The 24,623-nt window shown below is 49.8% G+C and overlaps 1 protein-coding gene across 1 annotated transcript in view; it reads right to left on the minus strand.

Moving 5' to 3' along the window:
* Positions 1-24,623, minus strand: part of CCDC38 (coiled-coil domain containing 38) — a 108,211-nt gene that overhangs the window by 40,002 nt on the left and 43,586 nt on the right. Inside the window, exons 6-7 of the mRNA XM_075343438.1 lie at positions 20,246-20,424; positions 19,861-19,963 (exon numbers count right to left, since the gene is read on the minus strand). Coding sequence (XP_075199553.1) covers positions 19,861-19,963; positions 20,246-20,424 — 282 coding nt within the window. The remainder of the gene's footprint in view (positions 1-19,860; positions 19,964-20,245; positions 20,425-24,623) is intronic.

Genomic DNA, 24,623 nt, shown 5'->3' on the forward strand with positions numbered 1-24,623 from the left:
AGTATTAAGGGGCTAGTTCACAAGAAACATTTATCATTTATCTATGTGATATGTGATAAAGATACACTGTGTACAGTTATTAGGCAAGGGCGTATATTGACAATATAATTTCTATGCCTATTACAGTATCCAACTTCAAGCTGTAAACAGGAATGCAGATCAGGTGATGTGTATTTGTGTAATGATGGCGAGTCAGACACCAGCAAGGCAGAGATGGGTACTGCTACAGGCCGGTATTATTAAAGATGAGCTACTTTAATTTTTGGGGGTTAAAGATGGACTCAAAATCAACTCTCAAATCTAGTGCCAGTGTTTTGAAGACACATTCTTCAAGTTGAGGTACAGGGAAAAGTCTGCATCTTTCAAGAACACCATTTTTATGCAGGACAATGCTCAATCGCATGTATTAAAGTCTCCACTGCTTGGCTCGTTAGTAAAGGCATTAAAGAATAATTATATGGCCCCTTCCTCACCTGACCTAAACCCTATTGAGAAATTGTGGATCCTTCTTAAACAGTAGGCTTATGGTGTAGGAAACGTCACCGCTCTGAACAGTGTCTGTAGGTTGTGGTTGATGCTGCCCAAAAAGTTGATTGCCCAACAGATGAAGAAACGACAGACTCCATGGATGGAAGGCTTATTACTGTTATTGAAAAGAAGGGTGGCTTTATTGCTCACTAATATTTTTTTAAATGTCAGATATGTATTTTTCTACATTTTGTGTTGTTTGGTTATAACTACTACTTTAATATATCAAAATAAACTATTGAGATGGCAAAATTTAGATTTTTCATTTAGTTGCCTAATAATTCAGCAAGCATAAATCTTCTCCTAAGGCCTCATTCAGACGTGTATGTGACATGTATGTGTTGTATCCATTATTCCATTATTCCACGGATATAGCATATAAAGATTATAATACATGGTGTTATTCGCATGTCTGTGTTTTTGCAGTGGCACAAATTACAAAGATCGATACAAGTCTATAGGTCTGTGAAAAATATGTTCAGCACACGGGTGGCCTCCATGTCCATGTGGAGAAGCTTTATAGTTTATTTCTTTAGCCATCTGGGAAAAAATAGATGGTAAAAATGACAAACTGATGGTAAAAACGGACACACGGACCATACACTGATGATACACTGATGACACCAATACCATTTTTCTCATGTATGTGTTTAAATATGGACGTGCAAAAGAGGCCTAAGGAGGATAAAACCTCATTTTTACTTTCTTAAATATTCAGGTTTATTAACCTTCTGGATTGACTGACAAAACCGTAGTTGTTCATTAATAAAATTAATCATCAAAAATACAATTTGCCTAATAATTGTGACTGGGAGGACCCTAGCTCCACCATTTGTATGAAACGATGGTGATACTTGCACACTACCTTTCTATGGGACTAATGTAAACAGTTGAATATGCCACTACTTCCTTCGGTACTATAAAAAAAAGAATAAAAAAAAGAATGGAGTAGTAGTGTGCATGCGTGACCGCAGACCCATTTAAACAGGTGACGCATCATAATTGGTGGGGATCCCATCCGTGATCATACTTTTATCGTCTATCCTTTCGACAGTTGATAAATCTTGTCAGTGGTCCAACCTCTTTACTGTATAGAAGTATGTGATTAGATCTTATACTTTCTCTAGATCAAAGCTGTATTGCTCCGGTACCAGCTGCATAAGTGAAGGATCCTTTATTCCGCACGTGTGCAATGTATCAGCTCTGCTCCATAAAACCTTTCTTAAACCTTTCTCTTGGTGATATTAAAGGCATGGTCACACGTAGGTGCAGCTGTGATGCAGCCTTGTCCTGTCATTCAGAGGAGGTGTCAAACGGACAACTGCTCAAATAGATTTACTATTTATGAACATTTGCTAGTGCAGAAACGCATTGCTATGAACAATAAGTTATTTAAAACCCCAGTTCCAAAAATGTTGGGACACTGTAAAAAAAGATTATGCAATGACTGGGAAATCTCTTATAGCCATAGTATATCACATTAGAACACAGATCAGATGTTGAAATTTAGACATTTTTTTCTTTTCACTTGAAAAAAATGAAATAATTTAGAAATTGATGGCAGCAACATATCTCAAAAAAATTGGAACATGGCCATGGCTATTGTACTGCCCCGCGCTCGGCTACAGCCGAGCCGCTCGGGTCCGGACTTGTTGGTGGGTGGCTCGAGCGCCTCCGGATCACGTCGCTCTGAAAGGATGCTGGCGCTACATAGGGGGTTGGTAGGTAGGTTTACGGCCGGGGCCGTGGTTTGAGTTAAGTTCGTGACGCCACCCACGGGTTGTGGTGAATGTAGACACCACCGCTGCTGTTTACTAGGTCCCCGGGGACGGTGTTGCACAGCCAGGTGTTGACCCCTCCGTGGGTAGGGGGTGATGGTCCCGGGGCCCGGTGGTGAGGGTGCGGGCGGATTGGTGTGGTGCGGGGAGGTGCGCGGCCCGAAGGCACAGTTGTACTTACTCTGACAGATACACCGGAGTCTCTAGTAAACTAAAAAGATGGTGGTCGGTGCCCGCAGCCGGCTGCGTCTGGTCCCCCACCCGGTTTGGTGGTCGCCGCCTTTCTCCTGCACCTTGTTTTGTAGCTGTGGACTGCCTGCGCTTCAGCGACGGGAGTCTGCTCCCCGGCTGTGTGTGTGTCGGGAGAGCCCGTTTGCCCGCATACGCTGGCCCGTGGGATCTCTCTGCCTGAGCGGTGGCTTTCTATCCCCCTCGTTGGGCTGTTGTCTTCAGTCGGGACTTGGTTGGGAAAGGACCTAAGGTCCAGACCTCAATCAGTAAATTAACTTAGTCCGGTAGATTCGGGACCTTGCTTCAGGGTCTGAGTACCCCCCTGTGTGCTCCGTTTCCAGTCGGTTCCCCAGTTTGGTACCAGTGGGCCACTACCCTGTCCCGGTTCCTTACGGTTCCACCACGCCGTCTTCTCGGCTCCTGCAGGCGGCGACCACCATCTGCCGCTTGGCAAAAGGGTGTCCAGGTTACGACCCAGACCCCTGTCAGACATTACTCTCCCTTTCAGCTCCTAAACTTGACTGCTTGCACTTGACTGCTAAACTTGACTGACTTGCACTTCCTGCCTCAGGCCCTCTAAACTCCTCAGTGGGCGTGGCCAACCACCTGGATCCGCCCCCCTGGTGTGTCCACTAAGCTCTGAGGGAGGTGACCAAAGGTTTAAGTTGGCTGCTGTTACCTTTTTAGGGGGACGGGTGTTTGTGCAAGTACCTGTCTGTGACTACCTGGCTAGTCCAGGGCGTCACACTATCTCTACCATTGTGTAGCATTCTCTCTTCTTTTTACAGCAGTCTTTAAACATTTGGGAAGTGAGACCAACTGCCATGTTGTTGGGATGGGTGCAGTATGTGGTTTAGCATTGTCTGCTGAAAAATACAAGGCCTTCCCTGAAACAGACGTTGTCTGCATGGGAGCAGGGAGCATACGTTGCTCACCATTGATAGTGCCTTTCAAGATATGTAAGCTGCCCATGCATCCTTGAAGATTTGTGTGCTCATATAATTTTGACCAAGGTTTCAGACCCTATTTAGCCTGTTCACTATCATCATTAGGAAAGGTGATGGACATTTGACAGATTTATCTTCTAAGCGGTTGGATAGCACTCTGAAAATAAAAATAGTGGAGCAGAAAAAGGCTATAAGAAGATAGCAAAGTGTTTTCAAGTTGCCTTTTCCTTAGTTCGAAATGTAACTAAGAAATTGCAGTTTACATTAACAGTGGATGTCAAGAGAAGGTCTGGAAGACCAAGCAAAATGTCTGTGACAGCTACTGGTAGGATTGCTAGAGATGCAAATCAGAACCCCTGCTTGCCTGCAAAAGACCTTCAGGAAGATTTATCAGACACTAAAATTGTGGAACATTCTACTGTTCAAAGACACTTATTCAAATATGACCTTTATGAAAGAGTCATAAGAAGAAAACACCTCCTGCATGCTTACCATAAAGGTCAGTATTTTAAATATGCAAAAGAACATCTAAACAAGGCTGATGCATTTTGGAAAAAAGTCCTGTGGACCGACGACATTAAAATAGAACTTTCTGGATCAATGATCAAAGCTATGTGTGGAGAAAAAGGGATCAGAATTTAAGGAAAAGAACATAACCCCAACCATGAAGCACGGTGTGGATCAATCATGCTTTGGGGTTGTGTTGCAGCCAATGGCACAGGGACCATTTCACGGGTAGAGGGAAAAATGGATTCAATGAAATTTCAACAAATGCTTGATGCAAACATAACACCATCTGTAAAAAAAGCTAAAGTTGAAAAGAGGATGGCTTCTACAAATGGATAATGGTCCTAAACACACGTCACGGGGTTTACCAACATTGAACATCTCTGCCTGTTAGTTCATACCCGGCTAAGGTTGATCTTTTTTGTACCCTTGTTCCCCACCCTCTTTTTTATTTATATTAATGTCTTATGTACTGCACTGTGCACTTTGAATACAAAAATAAAAAACTTTTTGCGTGCGTGGCGGTGTGTGTGTGTTTTGGGGGGAGGTCTGCACCCCCCATCATGCTCCATCCTCCATGCTGCGCACCCCCCATCGTGCTCCATCCCCCATGCTGCGCACCCCCATCGTGCTCCATCCCCCATGCTGCACACCCCCCATCGTGCTCCATCCCCCATGCTGCGCACCCCCCATCATGCTCCATCCCCCATGCTGTGCACCCCCCATCGTGCTCCATCCCCCATGCTGCGCACCCCCCATCGTGCTCCATCCCCCATGCTGCGCACCCCCATCGTGCTCCATCCCCCATGCTGCACACCCCCCATCGTGCTCCATCCCCCATGCTGCGCACCCCCCATCATGCTCCATCCCCCATGCTGTGCACCCCCCATCGTGCTCCATCCCCCATGCTGCGCACCCCCATCGTGTTTCATCCCCCCATTCTGGGCACCCCCCATCGTGCTCCATCCCCTACGCTGCACCCCCCATTGTGCTCCATCCCCCACGCTGCACCCCCCCATCGTGCTCCATCCCCCATGCTGCACTCCCCATCGTGCTCCATCCCCCATGCTATGCACCCCCCATCGTGCTCCATCCCCCATGCTACGCACCCCCCATCATGCTCCATCCCCCATTCTGCGCACCCCCTATCGTGCTCTATCCCCCATACTGCACCCCCCATTGTGCTCCATCCCCCATGCTGTGCACCCCCATCGTGTTTCATCCCCCCATTCTGGGCACCCCCCATCGTGGTCCACCCCCCATGCTGCACCCCCCATCGGGCTCCATCCCCCATGCTGCACTCCCCATCGTGCTCCATCCCCCATGCTGCGAACCCCTCAGAAAGGAGTATAATAGGAGGAGTATAATAGGAGGAGTATAATTGGAGGAGTAGTCCTGGGGAAAGAGGAGTATTATGGGAGGAGTAGTCCTGGGGCGTGGTGTACAGGTGCCCAACGTGTGCGGGGGGCGTGGCCTAGCGGGCATTGCGTGCGGGGGCGTGGCCTCGCGGGCATCGCGTGCGGGGGGCGTGGCCTAGCGGGCAGCGTGTGGGGGGCGTGGCCTAGCGGGTATCGCATGCGGGGCGTGGCCTAGCGGGCATCGCGTGTGGGGGCGTGGCCTAGCGGGAATCGCGTGCGGGGGACGTGGCCTAGCGGGCATCGTGTGCGGGGGGCGGGCCTGGCCAAACGGTTAATCCATGCGGGAGGCCGGGGCCAGCAGGCATCGCGTGCGGGGGGCATGGCCTAGCGAGCATCGCGTGCGGGGGGCGGGCCTGGCCGAACGGTTAATCCATCCGGGGGCGGGACCGAGCCGAGCGGCCAATCTGTGTGGAGGGGCGGGGCCAGGCCGAGCCCAGCGGCCAATCCGACGGTTGTCACTGTAAGGACACAATTTTGGAGTAAGACAGACAGATAGACAGACAGACAGACAGAATAAGGCAATTATATATATAGATACTTTGTCCAAAAACCTTTGTTAGTGATGACAGCTTCAAGATGCCTCCTGTTTGGAGAAACTAGTTGCATATATTGCTCAGTTGTGATTTTTGGACCATCCTTCCACACAATTTAAAATCTTTAAGGTTCCGAGGGTTCATTCTATGAACTCCGCTTTAGTTCCTTCCATGCATTTTCTATTGGATTCAGGCCAGATGATTGGCTGGGCCATTCTAGCAACTTCATTTTCTCTGACACCAATTGAGAGTTTTTTTGGCTTTGTGTTTGGGATTACTGTCTCGCTGAAATGTCCACCCTGATTTCTTCTTCATCATCCTGGTAGACGGCAACAAATTTTTATCAAGAATGTCTTGGTACATTTGTCTATTCAACCTTCCTTCAATTATACAGTATGAAGTTTACCAGTGTCCTATGCTGAAAATATCCCCACACCATGATGTTCCCAGCTTTAAACTTCACTATTGGTATGGTGTTTTAGGATGATATGCAGTGCCATTTGGACTTCAAACGTGGTATGTATTTTGATATCTAAGGAGCTCAATTTGGTCTCCCAATATTTCACTGGCTTATCTAATGGTGTTGAGAACATCTTAAAAGCCCTTGAACTTGCTTTTTGTTCAGCAATGGAGTCTTGCGTGGTGAGCATGCATACAGGCCATGGAGGTTGAATGCATTACTGATATTTTTCTTTGAAACAATTGAACCTGGTGATTCCAGGTCTTTCAATAGCTCTCCACAGGTGTTTCTTGGCTCTTGGACAACTCTTCTGATAATTATTTTCACTCCTCTGTCTGAAATCTTGCGGGGTACACCTGGTCATGGGCAGTTTATGGTGAAATTATGTTCTTTCCGCTTCCAGATTATGACACCTCACAAAGATACATCAAGGGGTAATGAAGAAAAAACACCAAAAAAGAAAAACCCCTATAAACAGTTAAACTTTATTTAAACAAAACAAAATAAATTGTGTATGTAAAACCAGGTTGCTTTAGCATACACGTCAAGGAAGGGGCAGTGGGCAAAATTCCCTGATGTCTCCCTTCCTGACTGCGGAGGTTGGCACCCTGTGTATAACGCAATGACACCCCCTCTCAATGAAGACTAGCCCTTCTGACCCTATACTGACATGTATAGGTGCTGCTAATCTACATGACGGCCTTACAAAATCAGCAGTGATTATTCCCCATCCATTCAGACCAGTTATTATCTCCCATAAGGATTTTCTTAGGTTATATTCACAGGAAACCGTAGTTATTTCAAGATAGTTATTTATAGACAATACTACCAGCCAGAAATTATGGATCTGGAGTATAGATCGTTTCGGCTCTATAGTCACTTAATAGGGTCAGAGCAACACAGCAATCTTCCTTATATGCATGCAACAGTATCAATATTCATCACAATTGATGATAAAAAAGGCCAAATGGCCAGTACTTAGCCACGATCAGCAGCTCATTGCCCATTGGGCATATAAGGAAGATTGCTGTGTTGCTCTGACCCTATGGGTCAGTGGGTGTGCCTCCGGGGCATCTCCGTTAACGGGCTCGGATTTTGGTATCTTCCAGTGGAGCGGCCCCGGACGGTCACGGGCCCCGGCTGCAGGTCGGTCGGCCTGGGCGGATGGTCAGGGTACCGCTACCGGTTGCAGTGGTAGCGGGCCTAGTGGCGGGGCGGCCACGATGGCCGACCCTATAGGGCTACAGGGGCGTGGGTCACTTACCCGCTCTTCCAATTCTTCCTCCACCTCGCATCTCCGTATGGCCACCACCACGTCCGCCATGTCGGCCTCCCACTCCTCCAGGAGGAGCTGCACACGGACCTGCAGACGGCTGCTTAGCTGGACGGTCCGGATTCCCACCCACGCTGCGGTGCCAGGCGCGGGCGCGGGGACTACGGTGTTGTCGGTCGGTCTCAGCATCTTAGAAGCAGCCTCTTCCTGGCGTCCCTGCCTTTATAGCCGCGGTCTATATGCGGCCAGACACCATCCGTGCCCCCTTGGTCTCTCTTTCTGGCACCTCCTCTTCAGGGGCGGAGCTTCGGCTTTCGCGCCTCCGCTGCTCGAGCGGGGACTCTTCGCGCCCAAAATGGCGGCTACTGAAAATTTTCGGCCGGACCCTCCGGCGGGACACAAGGCACACCTCTACCAGACGGCAGAGCGGTAGGATCCTGTTCGTGACGCCAAGTTGTCGCGGGGGGGAGGGGACGCTGCGCTCACCACGCTCGGGTCCGGCGCTGCTGCTGCTCGGTGGCTCGAGCGGTGGGCCGGATCCGGGGACTCGAGCGGCGCTCCTCGCCCGTGAGTGAAAAGGGTGGTTTGTTGGGGTTTGGGATGTTGGTTCGTGACACCACCCACGATGTGTGGTGAGGTTGGGGCACCACCGCTGCTCTGTACGGGGATCCCGGGAGCGATGACAGGGAGCAGCTGGGATGTTTCTCTCCCCTCCGTGGGTAGGGGTATTTTGGTAGTCCCGGGGCCCGGAGTTATTGTCTGTTTGGTGGATCGCGGGGCCTAGCCAGGTGCAGGGTCGCGGGGCAGCGCAGTACCAGACGGCACGGTGGTACTTACTCAGCCAGTAACGCACACGGTGTCTCTTGTAAAACAAACGGCTGGATGTACGAGTCCCACAGACGGCTGCGGCGGTCACTCCCGGTCGGTTGGCGGTAACGGTCTCTCCCTGCACCGGTGTTATGTTCTCGGCCCCGATGGCTTCCCACCGGTAACCCGCTCCCCAGCGGTGTGTTGGCTAAGGGAGCCCCTTTTGTTGCCCGCAGGCTCTGGCCCTGGGAGCTCTAGCTCTGGCGGTAGCTTTATCTCCCTCACGGTTTGGACGGTTGCCTTCAGTCGGGTCTTTATTGCTGGGAAACCCCGGAGGTTTCCGTCGCTGACGGATTTGACCGGTTTAACGGCGACTCCTAGCCTGGTCGGGGTCCGTAGGCCCTGCCGGATGGTGCTGGCTTCTCTTCACTCCCAGGTCCGGTACCGGCGGGCCACCGCCCGTCCCTGGTACTTGCGGTTGTGCGTCAATCTGCCTCTCCTGCAGACAGTCACCACCGTCTGCCAACCTTGCTGTATGTGCCCGGGCCAAGTACCCGGACACGGTCAGTCTGCTCCTCCACTACTACCTCCTTTAGCTTCAAACTCTCCTACTCGACTCCACTCAACTGACTTCCTTTCCCGCCTCCAGGACTGTGAACTCCTCAGTGGGAGGAGCCAACCGCCTGGCTCTGCCCCACCTGGTGTGGACATCAGCCCCTGGAGGGAGGCAACAAGGATTTGTGTGTGGGTGGCTGGTGTGCCTAACCGGGGTGTGGGGTGTGTTGTTGCAGTACCTGTGACGTCCTGGCTTGTCCAGGGCGCCACACATGCACAGATTAAACTCTTGGATGAGAGCTCCATCTGCGCATGCGCCGTTCTGGGCACCATCGCTTGAACCGGGACCACGGACACACTGGGACACTCCCCGCACCAGCCTGCTTCACCACGGAACCATCGCCGCCACTGCCACCACTGAGCCATCATCGCAGCTGTCAATACTGACCGCCGTTGCCACCACGGACCCGCCGCTGCCGTCAGCACAACCTCTGCTTCCTGTGACCCTGCTTCACCACCACTGCTGCCCCCCTCTGGTAAGACAACACTGGAGTATAAGACGGACTCCATTTTTTTTTTTACCTTTTTTTATCTCTAAATTTGTGGTGCATCATATAATCCGGTGCGTCTTATAAAACGAAAAATACGGTACATGTGTGAAGCCCCGCTAGTATGTGTCGGTGCAGTACCTTCAGGGACTCCACGTGGATGGAACAGTCTGGTCACAGGTAGGGAACCTTCTTTTAGGATTGTCGTGACGCCACTCTCAGTATTGCGGTCAGCGGGGACCGCCACTGCAGATTAAGGGATGCCTGGGGCTGATGGTGGGTGCAGTCAGTATATTAGCCCCCTGAGAGTGAGGCAAGCCCCAGGCCCCGGTGTATGTGTGTGGGACCACAGGTCGCAGAATGACTCAAACACAGTCCAAGAAGTCTTTCAACGTGTTTACTCACTGTTTGGAGGTCACGGTGAGATGCCCGGGCGACACTGTGATAACCAGGTGGAACCAGGAATTCCAGGAGGCCGTTCTGAGGGTAGCTGTCCACTCGCCTTCCTTGCACTCTTTCTGTTTTAGGAGGATCCTTTGCTTGAAGCGTGGTAGGACCCCTCCAGGGAAGCTGTTACCACCCTGCTCCCCTCTCTCTGGCTCGTCTGCCGGCAGCGTGGCCTTGGTGGGATGGCTTCTGGCCCTGTCCCCTTATGGGCCCGGAGATTGCTGCTTGGCTCAAGCGCTGTGTAGTCGTGGTGAGGGCATGAAGTACCCCCTCCACCTGTAGGTTAAGCAGCTCTGGATGATCTGCTGCCTGTACTGGGGATCTAGTTCCCCTTGTGTGCTCGGATACCGGGATCTCCGTACTCAGCCACCCTTCTCTCTCTGGATGGTTTTCAGGCCGACCCACGGTACTCCTTTCTCCCCCGCTTTCAGCTACTGCACTCCTCAGGACCTGTCTCACACTCTAGAGCTCCTCTGCCCCCTTCCACACACTTCAACTTCTTCCTCCAGACTCTCCTCTTCCTCTCTCTCTGCCCTGCTTCCTAGCAACCAGCCCCTGAACACACCCCTTGCTGGGAATTGAAAGTTAACCCCTACTGGTTACCCAAGGGTCCCTTCTGGTAATGTGGGAGGCCTGGTCACTATATGTTTGTGTGTGCACCTCATCCTGGCCTTTGGAGATTACCTGGAAGCATTGCTCCCGCATGGGTGCAATACTCTGTGGTGCCTGACCAGGTCAGGGGCGCCACATTCCCCCTTAGTTATCATCAGCACGTCCTCGGGCTGCAAAGACAAGAGAAAGAAAAAAGGTAATTACAAACTTTTCCCACACAGGGGCAATTATTTACATTTAAACATACCAGGTACCATTCCACCACCAACCACCCACATGTCCGAACCCCACCCAAAAACCTCCAGGAGGTAGGTCGCCGGTCCTTTTGGTGACCAGGGCTGGGCCATCACATTCCCCAGACCTTTCCTCCAATCTTCCTCTCCTGAGGGGAGTGGTGTAAGGTAGGCCCCATAAACAGGCGTACCCGCTTCCGAGTGTTGGAGGGCAGGCCCCATAAACAGGCGTGCCCCCTTGTTGGTGCAGAGCCATGCCCCTCAACAGGCAGACTCTGTGGTTGATACCAAGAAGGCAACTTTTTACAATGCAAAGTTTGTGGTTAAAGCCAGTTCATAACCAGTGGTCTAACATTTTAAGGAGGTCTCACAATAGTCCTTGTGGGCACATTTCGCTTAAACGTTACTTAACTGTAAACAGGTTAAACATTACATTTCATACGGTCACTTTGAACTAAACTGTACTTTCTCTATAGCGTAATGGGAGCTGACCAAAGTTGCTGCGGGTTGATCTACGCAGTACTATACTGTCATCCGTCTGAGGTTGTGTCCTCCCACCCGATGTATGTGTCTCAATGTGAATAATGGGTGTACTGGGTATTGATACCAGTGCATGGTCTTCTGCTTCAGCTACATTTGGCTCTTCCAGGTTCTGAACAGGTTCTTCTGGGTCTCTTACTTCTCCAGATTGAGGGAATGTAATAACCGGAATAACTACTGCTCCATTGTATTGAGGCCAACTTGCTGGAAAATCTCCAAGTACAGTATGGATCATCTTTTCTTTTGGTTCTTGAACTGGCAAAGGGTTGGGAATTTCTTCAGGGATTCTTAGTTGTTCAGGACATTTCTTTAGGCGATCTCTAGAAACGACAGCTGTTGTTTTTCCTCCATCTTTGCTGATAAGGCATGTCTTTTCATTGCTAAGCGTCGATGGTAACACAGTATAGGGTTCTTCTTCCCAGTGATTGTCAAGTTTATGACGTCTTCTCTTTCTTTTGAGAACTATATCTCCTGGCATCAAAGAAACAGCAGGTGCTTTTCGATTGTAGGCCTTTTCTTGTTTCTCACGCTGCTGAGTCAGGCTTCGCTCCACACACTCTTGTACTTTCTTGTATTGGGCTTGGCGGTTGGAATCCCAATCAGCACCTTGTAGATGGTCTTCAGGGGTCTCAACTCCCATTTCCAGATCTACTGGCAATCTCCCTGGTCTGGCCCTCATCAGGTATGCCGGTGTGCAGTTCGTGGAACTCACAGGGATGTTGTTATACATGTCCACTAGATCGGGCAGTTTTTCCGGCCACTGACTTCGTTCTTCTAATGGGAGAGTCTTCAGAAGGTCGAGAATGATGTGGTTCATTTTCTCACACATGCCATTGGTCTGAGGATGGTAAGGTGTGGTACGGATCTTCTGGCAGCCGTATAGGTTACAAAACTCCTTAAACACTTCAGCTTCAAAGGCTGGTCCTTGGTCAGTGAGCACTTGATCTGGATAGCCATGTGGTCGACAGAAGTGTGTTTGGAAAGCTTTGGCTGCAGTTTGACCTGTCAAGTCCTTGACTGGTACTACCACCAGGAATCTGGAGTAGTGGTCAACCATAGTGAGAGCGTAGTTGTAGCCTTGTCTGCTGGGTGCCAACTTTACATGGTCCAGGGCCACGATCTCCAGAGGCCGTTTAGTTTGGATTGGCTGGAGTGGTGCTCTCTGGCTGTGCTGGTCTTTTCTTCTAAGATTGCAGGGCCCGCAGTTTCGACACCACTTCTCTAGGGCAGATCTCATGCCCACCCAGTAGAATCTTACTTTAAGTAGGGCCTCCAGTTTCTTCCAACCAAAGTGGCCTGCACCATTGTGATATGCTTCTAGCACCATCCTCGTATCCTTCTGTGGTACAATCACTTGCCACACCTTCTCATGCGTCCTCGGGTCAATGATGCTCCTGTAAAGTTTGTCTTGATAGATGAATAATCGACCCCTCTCCTTCCATAGGTACTGTGCCTCAGGTGGGGCTCCTTTGTCAAGGCTGGCGCCAGGCTGGCTGATCAGTTTCTTTACCAAGCCTACCGCTGGATCATTTTCCTGGGTCTCCTTCCAGTTGTAGTGAGGTAGTGGGTTCAGGGTCACCTCTTGGCGGTTGGCACGCGACTGCCGACACTGTTTTGCTCCATGGCGATGGAACGCTGGCAGCTCAATCTCTTCAAGATCATCTTCATCTTCACCCTCGTCTGCTAGGTGAGGCATCCTGGACAGAGCATCTGCGTTGCCGTTCTTGCGGCCAGCTCGATACTTGACAGTAAAGTCATAATTCGCCAGTCGGGCTACCCAACGCTGCTCCATGGCACCCAATTTAGCAGTATCCAAGTGGGTCAGGGGGTTGTTGTCCGTGAAGACAGTGAATTTGGTGGCTGCCAGGTAGTGCTTGAACCGCTCTGTGATAGCCCATACCATGGCCAGGAACTCTAGCTTGAATGAGCTATAATTCTCTGGGTTTCTTTCAGTAGGCCTGAGCTTCCTGCTGGCGTAAGCAATCACACGCTCTTTGCCTCCCTGCACCTGTGAAAGCACTGCTCCCAGTCCCACATTACTGGCATCTGTGTACAGTACGAATGGCAGACCGTAGTCAGGGTAGGCTAGGATCTCTTCACCCGTCAAGGCCCCTTTCATTTGTCTGAAGGAGTGTTCTTCTGCTTCTCCCCAGTGAAATGGCGGGCCGGAGATCTTTCCTCTCTTCTTTGGGTGGCCTACCAGGAGCTCTTGCAAAGGCGCTGCCATTTTCGTGTAGCCCTTGATGAACCTTCTGTAGTAGCCTACCAAGCCAAGGAACTGACGTACCTCCCGGACGGTAGTAGGTGTGGGCCATTCCTGGATGACTGTGACCTTCTCTGGGTCCGGTGCTACTCCTTCTGCACTGACCACGTGACCTAGGTACTGGACCTTTGGCTTCAGTAGATGGCACTTGGATGGTTTCAGCTTCATTCCATATCGGGATAGCGCTTCAAAGACTTCAGCCAGGTGTTTCAGGTGGTCCTCGTAGGTCTTGGAGTACACGATGACATCATCCAGGTATAGCAGGACGGTTTCAAAGTTGAGGTGCCCTAGGCAGCATTCCATAAGCCTCTGGAAGGTCCCGGGGGCATTGCAGAGTCCAAATGGCATGCTGTTGAACTCACAGAGGCCCATTGGGGTGGTGAAGGCCGTCTTCTCCCGATCTTCTTCTGCTACAGATACTTGCCAGTAGCCACTAGTAAGATCTAGGGTAGAAAAGTAGTTAGAGGCTTTCAAGGCAGCGAGGGATTCCTCTATCCTTGGCAAAGGGTAGGCATCCTTGTGTGTTATCTGATTTATCCGTCTGTAATCCACACACATCCTCATCGTGCCATCCTTCTTTCTTACCAGGACCAGGGGAGCCGCCCAGGGGCTACAACTGTCCCTTATGACGCCTGCCTCCTTCATGTCCTTCAGCATGTCCTTTGTGCGCTGGTAATGGGCTGGTGGAATAGGCCTATGTCTTTCCTTAATGGGAGGATGACTGCCTGTGGGTATGTGATGTTGCACCCCTTTGATCCTACCAAAGTCTAGTGGGTTCTTACTAAAGACCTGCTCGTATTCCTGCACGACCCTGTAAACCCCATGTTTCTGGTAGTCGGGTGTAGAGTCAGTCCCCACGTGTAGTTTCTGGCACCAATCCTCTAACTGCTTTTGGGAGGTCTCGCCCTCTTTTGAGTCAGCTTGTGTCAGGGGACCTACAGGTGTTATGGCGTCATCTGAGCATGTAAACAGTTTGGCTATGGTAGCGTACCTTGGTAGTCTGGCTTCCTCCTCCCCACAGTTCAACACTCGTACAGGCACTCGTCCCTTGTGTACATCAACTACCCCCCTGGCTGTCAGAATCGTGGGCCAGTGGTCTGAATGAGTGGGCTCTAGTACAGCCTGGTAATCCTGTCCTCTGAGACCTACCGCTGCTCTACACCACATCATCATTTCACTCCGTGGGGGTATCACAATGGGGTTTGCATCCATCACCCGTACACTACCAATCTCACCGCCAGTCTGTTTTACCTGTTGCTTCCTCAGAATGATTCGGATCTCCTTTTGCAAGGCTCTTTGCGACCTGCCCTCAGCACCTTCAACAATCTGGTGAAGCAAGAACAACACTTCCTCTAGGCAATTTTCTATGACATTAGTGCCTAAAATCATTTGCGGGTTCCTTTCTCTAATATCAGTGTCCACAACAATCAGTCCTTGTCCCTTCATTTCCTGCCTTCCCACCTTTATGGTTACCTCTTTGACCCCGATCTGGTCTATAGGTTGTCCGTTGGCAGCATAGATGGTGAGGGAGGGGTCCGGTGGTCGGAGATCGTCGTCCGACCAAAACCTCCGATAAAGGACATACGGGATCGTGGTGACCTGAGAGCCGGTGTCCAATAACGCCGGGGTAGGGATCCCGTCCAGGACGATGGACAGGACAGGACGTCCACCCACGTACTGATCACAGCAGCGACTTGGGCCTGATCTTCTTAATCCTGAGGACTGGCCCCCGGCCCCAGGTTTGGCTCGTTTAAAGGACAGGCCCTTGCATAGTGTCCTGCCTCCTGGCAACGACGACAGATGGGTTGTCCAGATGAGTCATAGCGATCACTGCTCCTGCCTCGGGTTGGGGGACCTCTTCTCCTCCGCATCCAAGGGACGTCCTCTGGGCTGTCAGCTAGCAGGATCCGATGAGGGACTTTGGTTTCTGAGGGCAACTGCATTGCTTTCAGGATTTGTGCGACGTCCTTAGTGAGCTGTTGCACCTGGGAGGATAGTGTATTTATGGTCTCTGCTGGCGTGTTGAGTCCTTTTGCAGTTATCAGGGCCTGCGAGGAGGATTCCGCTCCTGCAGCCGTGGAACTGGCAGGCCATGCGGGTGCGACGGGGTCTGTGTCCACAGGAGGTTGGAGTGCTTTCACTGCCCTGTCTTTCAGAATGGCAAAGTCCACGTCAGGGTGTTCCAGGGACCACAGCTTCATCTGCTTCCCATCCTCAGGAGAGCGCAGGCCCCGCAAGAATTGTTCCTTCATCATCCGGTTTCCTTCCTGATCACTGACAGGGTCCACCAGCTTGAGAGCCCGTAGTGCAGCCTGCAGCCTGAGGGCATAGGCTCTTATGCTATCTTGGGGCTTCTGCCGGCAGTTATAGAAGTCCGTCCTCAGCTCTCCCTCGGTGCGGTGTTCGAAAGCAGCTGCTAGTTTGGCAAAGATGGTCTCAACAGAGCTCCGGTCATCATTGGTCCAGGACTCAGCTTCCAATTCTGCTGCCTCAGTCAATTGTCCCAGCACCACAGCGGCCCTCTGCTTACCAGTCATCGCGTGCATGTCTAGCAGGGTGCTGATCTTCTTCTTAAACCCGGTCAGCGTGTCTATTTTACCGGCGTATTGGGGCAGCCATTGCGCTCCTGGGACATACAGCAAGGAAACTGGCATTATGGGGGAGATTTCAGCCGGCGCGGCTGCGACCGCGGCACCGGCACCAGGCGCTGCTGCGTCCAGCGCGACGGGGGCTGGCATCGCTTGGGCTGCGTCGCCCTGACCAGGGGCATTACCTCCTGCAGCGTCCATTTTTCTTCAGAAATCCCCGCGCTCCCTTTCCACTTCCTGGGTCAGAACGCTCTCTGAATTGTGGGGATTCTGGGGCGGCCACACCTCTTCGTGGGCGGTGCTCTTCTCCCTCGCGCGGGCTGCAGCGCGCGCCTTTGAAGATGGCAATATGGCGGCGGTTCAATTTTTGCGGTCGGACCTCTGAGGCGCACGGTCACCTGTCTGAACAGGTCTAGTCCTTATCCTGTTCGTGACGCCAGAAGTTGTGAAGCCCCGCTAGTATGTGTCGGTGCAGTACCTTCAGGGACTCCACGTGGATGGAACAGTCTGGTCACAGGTAGGGAACCTTCTTTTAGGATTGTCGTGACGCCACTCTCAGTATTGCGGTCAGCGGGGACCGCCACTGCAGATTAAGGGATGCCTGGGGCTGATGGTGGGTGCAGTCAGTATATTAGCCCCCTGAGAGTGAGGCAAGCCCCAGGCCCCGGTGTATGTGTGTGGGACCACAGGTCGCAGAATGACTCAAACACAGTCCAAGAAGTCTTTCAACGTGTTTACTCACTGTTTGGAGGTCACGGTGAGATGCCCGGGCGACACTGTGATAACCAGGTGGAACCAGGAATTCCAGGAGGCCGTTCTGAGGGTAGCTGTCCACTCGCCTTCCTTGCACTCTTTCTGTTTTAGGAGGATCCTTTGCTTGAAGCGTGGTAGGACCCCTCCAGGGAAGCTGTTACCACCCTGCTCCCCTCTCTCTGGCTCGTCTGCCGGCAGCGTGGCCTTGGTGGGATGGCTTCTGGCCCTGTCCCCTTATGGGCCCGGAGATTGCTGCTTGGCTCAAGCGCTGTGTAGTCGTGGTGAGGGCATGAAGTACCCCCTCCACCTGTAGGTTAAGCAGCTCTGGATGATCTGCTGCCTGTACTGGGGATCTAGTTCCCCTTGTGTGCTCGGATACCAGGATCTCCGTACTCAGCCACCCTTCTCTCTCTGGATGGTTTTCAGGCCGACCCACGGTACTCCTTTCTCCCCCGCTTTCAGCTACTGCACTCCTCAGGACCTGTCTCACACTCTAGAGCTCCTCTGCCCCCTTCCACACACTTCAACTTCTTCCTCCAGACTCTCCTCTTCCTCTCTCTCTGCCCTGCTTCCTAGCAACCAGCCCCTGAACACACCCCCAGCTGGGAATTGAAAGTTAACCCCTTATGGCTACCCAAGGGTCCCCTCTGGTAATGTGGGAGGCCTGGTCACTATATGTTTGTGTGTGCACCTCATCCTGGCCTTTGGAGATTACCTGGAAGCATTGCTCCCGCATGGGTGCAATACTCTGTGGCGCCTGACCAGGTCAGGGGCGCCACACATGTTTATCTCACTATTTAACATGAAATCAGAATAAACCTTTCCCATTTTAGGTAAATTAGGATTACCAAATTTATATATGCCAAATGCCAGAATAATGAGAGAGAGAGAGAGAGAGAGAGAGAATTTTTTAAGGCATTCTGCAAAGTCAAAGGTTTACATACACTAAAAATACTATGCCTTTAAACAATATAGGACAGCCCATATGATGCTGTTTCTATGTAGTGGTGTACAGTGGTGTGCAATGTTTGGATACCTGATATACAGTATATAAAAGAGGTCCACTAAAAGGACAACCTCTTCTTCAGGTCTATGTTTCCCCCTAAAACAATAACACTTATCGTCACCTTCTTTGCTGGTGCTGTTCCAGGAGCTGCTTCTCCCGGGGCTCAGGTAATATTGTTATGTCACGCAATATCTGCAGCCAGTCAGTGGCAGCTTCACTCTCCCCACCTTCGGATGTATCACATACATCAGGAGGAAGTGATAGAGCAGAAGCAGCAGCTGTCGCTTTCTCCACATGTATGTGAGCTGTTGAGGAGAGGAGAGTGATCGTAGGCTACAGGGATCTTGTTACATAACAATGTCACCCAAACCCTGGGAGAGGCAGTGCTGACACTGCTGGAATGGCAAAGGCACTTAAGGTGACTATATGTGTTATTATTCTGCAAGGTGGGAAACATAGGGATGGAGGAGTTGTCCTAGTAGTAGACAACCCCTTTAAGATAACATCCACATAAATGCCTGGAGCAAAGTTTTCCCAATGGAACATTTATTACCCATAGCACCATGCATGCTTGTCATCTTCTCATAAAGCATCCTAGTGTCATCTCTTTATGATGTACAAAAAATATATAATTTATATAATTTATCACACTAGGATACCTTCTTCCACTGCTGTATGGTCGATTGGGACCACTTTTAGTAGGAATTTATCCCTTTATTCTGGGAACATCCCAAAAGAACTGATCTTTAGGCCCAGTCACACACAACTACCAGCGATCCCGAAAACGATGCGACCTGATAGGGATCGCAGGTAAGTCGCTGGGAGGTCGCAGGTGAGATGTCACACAGTCAGACCTTACCAGCGATGCAGGAACAATACAGGTCACAGTAGCGACCTGTATAACGATCTCAGCAGTCACTGGGACCCTGTCACACAGTGTCAAACACAGCAATGTGTCCTAAACAGCAGGACATCGCCTTTGAAGAAAATGGCCTGGACCATTCTGCAACGACCGGCGACCTCACAGCAGGAGCCTGATCGCTGGTAGGTGTCACACATAACAAGATCGCTAACGGGATTGCTACTGCGTCACGGAAACCGTGACTCAGCTGCGATCTCGCTAGCGATCTCGTTATGTGTGACGGTACCTTTTAGGATATACACTAAAGTAATTGGTCATCACAATTTGGGCCCGGTTAGTCACTGAGGTTTTTAAGGCCCCTTTACACACTGAAACTTTCAGCGATCCCACCAGCGATCCCAACCTGGCCGGGATCGCTACAAAGTCTCTGGTGAGTCTCTGGTGAGCTGTCAAACAGGCAGACCTGGCCAATGACGCAACAGCGATCCGGACCTACAGAACGACCTCGCTAGTCATTGGGGACGTTGTAAAGCAGCTTTTTGAAAGGGAAGTCGCTAACGAAGTCGCTGTAAAGTCCCCTCTTCACACTGAGACTTTGCTGCACAGCGGGAAACAAAGGACCAAAGAATGGTCCTGAACGATTTGTAGCGATCAGCAACTTCACAGCAGGGGCCAGGTCGCTGATGTGTGTCACACACTGCAATGTCGCTGGGGAGGTCGCTGTAACGTCACAAAACCGGTGACGTTACAGCGATGTCGTTTGCGATGTTGCAGTGTGTAAAGCCACCTTTACACTCTGCCATTTTTGCTTCCAAATTCAAGGACTGAGAGTGTTCAGTTGCTGCCTCATACATCTCACCCATTGCCATTGACAATGTATGCTGACAATCTATGTGCAATTATGTGGAATATGATGGTGTTATATAAGCAACAGGAAATACAAAAAAATCAAACGTACAATATTATATTACCTAGTGGATGATCTCCTACTTTCAGTAATAGATGATTTACGACGGGGAAGATATCCGTGGTCTCTCTTAGCTTCTGTTCCAGACAAAAACCTTCTATTTGATCCTACAATATAAATATATGTAGCATTCCCAATCCAATAGAAACAAAAAACAATATATGTAATAAGTAGAGTACTAATAGTTCCTTATTTCAGTTAATTATATTGTGGGCTTGACTTTAACATGCAGAGTTATATGAGGACAGAAGGCCTAATCTGGATATTGTAGCTTTTACCTACTCCTAGGGCTCATAAATGTGTGGCGGCTATATTGCTTGTTTTATTACTTTTAGGGCAACCTGCTGCCTCCCATATGCTGTTATAGTTCTGTTATAGGTAACACATACGTTTTGTTATTATTGGAAGGGGCAAAGTGAGTTTTCTCTCTCTATCTTTGTTTTTTGCTGCTTCTCTGAGTATTCCTTTCTGATTTTGAGCATCTTGCCATTCTGAAGGAGACAGCATCCAAAGGAACTTTTCATATATCTTGTACTCCGCAAGAGTTTCTTCACATTTGGCAATGTCACTACGAGGAAAAAAAAATAGAAGTCAAAGTGGTATATGCAGAAATCATAAGGTGTATAGTAGAATGGAGAAAAAGCTGCCCATCCTCCACAAAGAGCTTTGAGAAATGTCCTGCTTTGATAATATTGTCCACTGTAATTTTAAAACTTATCTTTAAAATGCTTGAAATTTCAGTATTCAGACTTATTTGGAGATCAAAGGATCTGGAGACCCCAGAATAAGTGATGTTTGAGAGAACTAGGGCTCAAATCAACCATTTCTTCTCAATGTGATTAAGATTGAATGGACCAACATGGCCCTATGAGCCCTGACAAACCGTTAATGTCAAGGGGATTATGGGACTGACAAAGATAAGATAGGAGGATTTTTTTGGAGGAGAAATTCTTTTAGGCCTAAGCCACACGGCACGAAACTTGGTGCGAGTGGAGTGCGATAAAAAAATCACATTCCACTCGGACCAATATTAGCCTGGGTGTCAGCACACAAGAGCAATTATTTTCTCAGCCCTAATCGGACCGAGAAAATAATCGCAGCATGCTGTGATTGTAATGCGAGACTCTTTCTCTCGCACCCATTCAAGTGTATGGGGCGAGAGAAAAATCGCACTGCACTCGCGGTACACTGGTGTACCGCGAGTGCAGTGCAAGAATGGCAATAGCCGGCTACGGAGGAGAGAGGGAGATAAATCTCTCCCTCCCCTCCTCCGTGCCAGCCCGCCCCTCCGCAGCACTGGCCTGCCCCTCCTCTGTGTCGACACGCCCCCCGCAGCTGAGGTCCACTCGCACAGTCGGACCTCAGTCGCAGGGACACTCGCATGACACTCGGCTCCTGCTGTACTGCCAGCGTTAGCCGAGTGTCATGCAAGGGGATCGCAGTAATCCCCGTGTGGCCACAGCCTAACCCTGTGACCGCCAAAGCCAGTCTTTTTAGTCCCTTTACACGGTAATAAATCTGGAACGCACCAGCGGATCTCATTGGTTTTGAGAATGTTTTTTGGTGATACATTGTACTTCATATAAATGATACATTTAGGTAATAAATAAAATACGTTAATTTGTAAGAATATTGGAATTTTGGTTAAAATTTTGCAATTTTCAATCTTTTTCATTTTTTTCCCTTAAACCAAAGAGTTATGTCGCACAAATAGTTAATAAATAACATTTCCCATATCAGAAGTAGGAGAGGGATACCAGGGCACTACTTAGCATATAGCCAGCCATTCCATCCAATGCAGAAAAAAGTCACGTATTCAGTGGCTAGAGGCAAACTCTGGGGTGCTTATATCCATAGACAGCAAGACATGCAGTGTTGAAGTAGAAAAAATATAGCACTCACCAGATTATTTTGCTGTGCAGGATCCTGTTTATTTAAACAGCGGAGGTTACATGTGCGGAGAGGGCTGGTGGGGAGAGGGAGTGAACGCCGTGGCAGACGTTCACTCCCTCTCCCCACCAGCCCTCTCCGCACATGTATCCTCCGCTGTTTAAATAAATAACATTTCCCATATGTTTACTTTACATCAGCACCATTTTTGAAATATATTTTTTTTGTTAAAAGGCAAACTCATTTTTCCCAAAAAATTTACAGAACCATTTTTTTAGGGACCACATCACATTTGAAGTGACTTTAAGAGGCCTAGATGACAGAAAATACACAAAATTGACCCCATTCTAAAACCTGTACCCCTCAAAACTGCTCAAAATCATATTGAATAAGTTTATTAACACTTTAGGTGCTTCACAGGAACTAAAGTAATCTAAAAGGAAAATGTAAAAAATTTTCTTTTTGACACAAAATATTGTTTTAGCCTCAAATTTTGCATTTTCATAAGGATAGCAGGAGAAAATGCTCTGTACAATTTGTTGTACAATTTCACCTGTACCAATACCCCATAATTGGAGGAAAACTACATTTTTGGGCACATGGCAGAAATCAGGAGGGAAGCAGCAACATTTAACTTTAGGAGCGAAAAATTGTCTAAAATAGATAGGGGAGTGTAGATTTTGCTAGATTGCATTTTAGGGAAAGCCATGACACTTTTTCAGAGCTTTTGGTTCACTAGCCCCTATATTTCCATTGACATATGAAGAATCTGAGTGGAGGCTTGTTTTTTTTGTAAAATGAGTTGAAGCTTTTATTGGGAACATTTTACATGACATTTTGGATCACATTTATCCTGTGCTCTACGCTGAGCACCTACTTTGAGGTTTATCTAAATCTCTGAATGACGTGATTCAGATGAAACCTCCAAGGGAGCCATTCACTGAGGCTGTGTGCACACGTTGCGTTTTTTACCGCGGAAACGCTGCATTTAGAACCGCAGCGTTTCAGTGGCAAATTGCATGCGTTCAGCTTTCCCAGCAAAGTGTATGGGAAAGCTGAAAAATCAGTGCACATGCTGCGTTTCTAAACGCAGCATTTTGGATGCCAAAAATCGGTGCGGAAAGAAAAGCAGCATGTCACTTCTTTTGTGCGGTGTGGCTGCGTTCTCTCCCCCATTGAATCAATGATGTGGGGTCAGAACGCAGCTACACCGCATGGAGCTGCTTTTTTGTTGCGGTCCGCGGCCTTTGTCGGCACACCAGAACGCAGGCATTTACCTGGAAGTGAGGTCAAGAGGCTTCCTGTTGACCTCACTTCCTGGCAAAGTCCAGGAAAGCCCCCGGTGTCACCAAAGTGCCCGCCCCGACCCCCGACCCCCCCCCCTCCCGAAAATCCAACATGGCCGCGCGCACAGTAGCGCACCGGCCGCCCTGCTCCTATGATATCTGTCGCATGTGCAATAACACATGCGACAGAAAAATGCCCCCCAGGCCCTGCCCGGTCACCTCCTATTCCCCCGGTATTCCCCACTTACCTGTCCGGTCGCAGCGCTGATCCCCCGCGGCCCCCTCCTCCTTCACAGCAGACGCCGGTCGGTCACATGTGCAGAGCAGCTGACAGCCAGCACTGTGTTCAGTGTGAGCTGTGCTGGCTGCTCGCACTCTGCAGCTGTGACCCGGGGAGAGTGGGTGCAGATTTTTGGCACCCACTCTCCTCAAATGGAGGGTCTGCCCTCCTAGAAAATGGGGGATACGTTCCCTGAGCGTGCCCCCATATTCTAGAAGGTCCAGAGGCGACGTGGGACGTCCATATGGATTTCTGCGGACCCATTTTTTTCAAATTTTTTGATTAAATTGGAGAACAAGGGAATGATTTGGGGAGTGTTTTTTCTAATAAAAAATTTTTTGTCTTTTTTTTGCTTTTGTTTACTGTCAATTAGTTATGTCGGGTATCTAATAGACGCCGTGACATCACTAATTGCTGGGCTTGATGCCAGGTGACATTACACATCTGGTATCAACCCCATTTATTACCCCGTTTGCCAACGCACCAGGGCGCGGGATGAGTTGGGGCGAAGCGCCAGGATTGGCGCATCTAATGGATGCGCCACCTCTGGGGCGGCTGCGGCTGCGGCCTGCTATTTTTAGGCTGGGAAGAGTCCAATAACCATGGCTCTTCCCACCCTGAGAATACCAGACCCCAGCTGTCAGCTTCACCTTGGCTGGTGATCTAATTTGGGGGGACCCCACGTTATTTTTTTTTTTATTCTTTATTTATAAATAAAAAAAAAAGCCTGGGGAGCCCTCCAAATTGATCACCAGCCAAGATGAAGCTGCCATCTGTGGTTTGCAGGCTACAGCTGTCTGCTTTACCCTGACTGGCTATCAAAAATAGGGGGGACCCCACGCCATTTTTTTCATTTTTTTATTTTTTTTTTTTATTGGATAAATACTAAGCTAGGCACCCTTTAGTGCCACATGAAAGGTACTAAAGGTGCCAGCTTAGAATATGCAGGCGGGGGTGGGACGTTCTATATATTTGACATCCCTTCATCCATTGACGCTTTTTAGGCTGTGTGCCCACAATCAGGGTTTGCATCGTTATGGGCGCTGAGTGTTTTCCCTGCGTCCATAACGCTGCGTTGTGCAGTAGAAGCACAGTGGAAGGATTTTTGGAGATCCCATGCCCACTGTGCTTCTTTTCTCCGCAGCATAAACTGACCGGTAGCGTGGCTTCCCGAGCCTCAGCATGTCAATTTATGCTGCGGAGACGAGAGTGTTCTCTGCAGGTAGAATAGAGCTAAAGTCCACAGCAGCCTGAACCCAAATCGTGGGCATGGGCAGCTGCGTTCTCCCGTGGACAACACTCACATCTCTG

Source organism: Anomaloglossus baeobatrachus, chromosome 4 (assembly GCF_048569485.1).
Source record: "Anomaloglossus baeobatrachus isolate aAnoBae1 chromosome 4, aAnoBae1.hap1, whole genome shotgun sequence".
In the NCBI taxonomy this organism is placed as follows: domain Eukaryota; kingdom Metazoa; phylum Chordata; class Amphibia; order Anura; family Aromobatidae; genus Anomaloglossus; species Anomaloglossus baeobatrachus.